Source organism: Rhagoletis zephyria, unplaced genomic scaffold (genome assembly GCF_001687245.7).
Source record: "Rhagoletis zephyria isolate East Lansing unplaced genomic scaffold, Rhagoletis_zephyria_1.1 Rzeph_scaffold_21925, whole genome shotgun sequence".
Taxonomy (NCBI): Eukaryota; Metazoa; Arthropoda; class Insecta; order Diptera; family Tephritidae; genus Rhagoletis; species Rhagoletis zephyria.
This window is the reverse complement of record NW_016178983.1, coordinates 1-4,107: the sequence shown is the minus strand read 5'-3', so window position 1 is coordinate 4,107 and position 4,107 is coordinate 1. Positions and strand designations below refer to the sequence as shown.

The 4,107-nt window shown below is 47.2% G+C and overlaps 1 protein-coding gene across 1 annotated transcript; it reads right to left on the bottom strand.

Moving 5' to 3' along the window:
- Nucleotides 1–519: 519 nt before the first annotated feature.
- Nucleotides 520–1,266, bottom strand: LOC108381258 (uncharacterized; the record flags this gene model as incomplete). The annotated part of the gene is made up of 1 exon (XM_017637678.1): nt 520–1,266. A coding segment is annotated over exon 1 (747 nt), but the record flags the coding sequence as incomplete, so codon positions are not given.
- Nucleotides 1,267–4,107: the final 2,841 nt, after the last annotated feature.

Sequence of the window (4,107 nt, the reverse complement as noted above, 5' to 3'; positions counted from 1 at the left end):
AATGCTGTTAACTCTTGTGTGGGCTCATAACATTAACCCTTGCGCGCGTGTATGCATTAACACTTGTGTGTTACTAAAACCTTAATGTGTGCATGTTCGAACTCAACATACCGCCGCCCTTGAACTATCTCGATATGTTCAATACATGGTTACATCGATAGTATGAAAAAATAATCACCATATTATAATATTATTCGATAAGCTTATTCTTTACAAGTCTTCTTCGCAAAATAGATCTCCTTTCGTCGACAGAGGACAAAGCTTCGCTATAGGTCTAACGTATTCTCCATTAGGGGTCTTTAGAGTAACCACTCTCACATATCCATCAGCTCCAGGGTGGCATTTCAGGACTTTGCCAAGTACCCATTTTGTCGGAGGAATAGGCTCATTGAAAACAGCGACAACGTCACCTTCTGCAATATTACGTGAGGATCGAAACCATTTGGAACGACGCTGTAAGCTCACCAGGTACTCGTCCCTCCAGCGACACCAAAATTGCTGTCTGATCGCAGAAATTACCTGCCAACGTTGATGGAGATTTCCACAGAACCCTTGACCCTCAGGTTCTGGGACGGATTTCAGCGGCTCACCTATTATAAAGTGCCCAGGAGTTAGTGCCTCGAGGTCGCCTGCACTTGCCGGATTTTCGCATAATGGACGGGAGTTTACACAGGCCTCCACTTCGGTTAGTAACGTGCTGAACTCTTCAAAGGAAAGTAAGGTCTCATCCAACACGCGTTTCAAATGGTACTTTATGCGTTTGATTCCCGTCTCCCAGTATCCTCCCATATGGGGTGCAGCCGGGGGATTGAAACGCCACTCGATATTCGAATCGACGAAAAACGAGCGAAGTTTATCGTCAGCCATACACCGTTTGAAATTGTGACGCAGCTCCTTTTCAGCGCCAACGAAATTCGTGCCATTGTCAGAGAACATCACCTTGCAGTATCCTCTACGGTTGATGAATCTTTTGAAAGCGTTGAGGAATGCCAACGAGCAGATGTAGCCCTTGGTGGCTTTGGCTCCGCGGCCATGCGTAAATTTATACAGGTATGGACCTGCGAAATCGATTGCACTGCGAGTGAAACAGCGGGCATAAGTAGCCTTAGAAGCGGGTAGATCCCCCATTGACTGTACGGCGAGATTGCGATTAAGACTCGTGCATTTAACGCACTTGTGGTATATGTTGCGTATCAGGTTACGAGCACCAATGACCCAATACCGACGTTGTAAAACGACTTGCATGATGCGAGGCCCAGCGTGCATAGTGAACTTATGTATGTCGGAGATAATTAATTTCGCTAGAGGTGAGTTTTTCGGTAAAATTGTGGGATGCCTTACATCAGGTGTAAGTTCGGCCTGTTTCAGTCTGCCACCAACCCGTAGAACACCGTTCTTGTCAAGAAACGGTTGCAAACATAAAAGACTGCTGCGTAGCGGAATGGGCCTTTTTGCGCTGCAAAGAAAAATCTCATTAGCAAAATAAAAGTGTTGCGGATACCTAATTAAGCGCAAATCGGCTTCGGCTATCTCCTGGAAACTTGGAGGACCATATCGTTTTTCGGATTTAGCTCGAGCATTGCAGGAAAACCTCAAAACATAGGCGATAATCCGCCGTAACTTTTAATATGACGAATAGTTCGTCAACGCTGACCAATGCTCGTCGGGGTTTACGACATGAACCGGAACATTGTTTCGAGCGCCAACTTCAGTCGTGTGATGCTTGGATGCGGTTTGCTTCCAGAATTGCTTATTGGTGCGGAGAAATGCGGGGCCAGTCCACCACAGCTGGTGACTCAACAATTCTGACGGAGTTACCCCTCTCGAAGCGCAGTCAGCAGGATTCTGCTCAGAGCGGACGTGGTTCCAACAATTAGGCGGTAGGACTTCTTGCACGTCAGCGACGCGGTTGGCAATGAACGTCACCCACCGGCTGGGGTGCGCTTGCAGCCACGCTAACGTGATGGTTGAATCTGTCCCAGCGAACATCGGATATTAAACATCGGAGAATATGTGCAGTTCAGTTGATGAGCCAAACGTTCCAGTACCAAGCCAGCGATTAACTTTTAGATTTACAAGATCTCGTAACTCTGAGCGATGTTGAAACCACTGCGTTGCGATCGCGTCATGCACGACATCATCCCATTCGACTTTTGGAACGCCAAATCTCCTGGAACCACATTTTGGACTTAACCGTCGTTGGGGCGAGCAATCCCAGAGGATCGAAGAGCAAACTAGCGTCCGATAAAAAACGCTCTCTTAGTCAAAACATCAGGTGGTTGCTTAAGATTAACTGCAAATGTGAAATTATCTGCTTCCGTGTCCCAGATGAGACCTAACGCGTGAACATCTTTACCCTCTGCTATGTAATGCGAAATGTTTTTGGATGCGTTCGAGATATTTTCGTTCAGCTCCACACAGTTCGACGCCCACTTGCGAAGCTCAAAACCACCTTCGCTTAGAATATCCGAGACATTCCGTTGCAACATCTGCAGCTCGTTTTTACAGGAGGTACCGGTCAATAGATCGTCCATGTAAAAGTCCTTGAGGATTACCTTAGCAGCCTGCTCAGACTTGTTACTGGAATATTTTGTAGTTTGTTGCAGCGATTAAGGCTAGATGCGATGCAGCCGCTACTCCGTAAGTGACGTGTAACATTCTGTAATCTTGGATGGGTAAAGACGGATCATTGCGCCAAACGATACGTTGTAAATCAAGGTGCTTTGATGATACGCAAACTTGGCGGTACATCTTTGCGACGCCTGCGGTTACAGCATACCGATGTGTTCTGAAACGCATCAGTATCGCGACCAAGTCTTATTGTAATTGCGGTCCCACAAACAAGGCGTCATTTAGTGAGTTACCAGAGGTGGTTTTTGCAGATGCGTTGAACACAACCCTTAACTTCGTTGTAACGCTCGACTCCTTTATGACGGGATGATGCGGCATGTAGAACGCTTGACTTATCGCTTCGGTTACAGGCTCCATGTGGTTCATGTCGACGAGTTCTTGCATGAATTCGTTATAGCGTAAGCGCAACTCGTTGTCGACAGCGAGTTTTTTTTCAATTCGGAGAAGATTCCGAACAGCAAATCTTCGCGATTCTCACAAGGTAACATCAGCTTTTAACGGCAGTTCGACGATAAATCGACCATCAGGTGATCTCTGGTGCGTTGATTCAAAATGCTCTTCACAGAAGCGCTCTTCGTAAGTCAGATGCCTCTTTTGCGGAGCCTCCTCTAGCTCCCACAACCTCGTGAGTGCTCTATCTAACTGCACATCACAATGTAGTGATTGTAGACGTTGGTTTGAGGAGCTAGCGCCGTACACACCTACAAAAAGTGTCCAACCGAATACCGTCCATTGCGTTATAGGCGTCCCATGGGGGCGTTTGCGAATTTCCGAGCAGATGAGCCGATACATAACGTCCACCCCGACCAATAGGTCTATTGGTCCAGGCTTCATAAAATTCGGATCAGCTAAGACCAGCCCTTGAATGTGTGGCCATGTATGAGTGGCTAAGGTCTGAGTTGGCAAGTCACTTGTGATCTTCGGCAAAATCAGCTCATTGATTGCATAACATTGATCTGAGGAATAAGATGAAAGTGAAAGTAAAGTCTCACCTCTAGATCGGCCACCTTGCGAGGATCCAATCCCAGTAATTACCACCGTTGACGAGGTCCTTGGTAGACCCAAGCGTTGAACAAATGACTCTGTCACGAACGAGGCGTGCGGCCCAGAGTCGAACAATAAGCGTGCGGATTGAAAACGACCGGAGCAATCGCGTACTTTCACCAAGGCAGTAGCAAGCAGAACAGTTCTTAGATTTGTAAGTACTAGGTTTGGACTCGACTTCAAGCAGGAAGAAGAGCGTGCGGCAGCGGTGTCTGTCGAAGATCCAATGGCGGATAAAGCGGTTGCATTTTCAACTTGGGCTACGTCTTCGGCAGCGTAGTTAGCCCCTACGTGTTGTACGTTGTCGGCATTGTGAGCAGGAGCGGTGACACTAGTTGCGGACGCGGTGTTGTGCAGTAGCGTATGATGGCGTTGATGGAAAATTAGACACACACGGGATTCTTTAACAAACTTCGATTTAGCATTGGAATC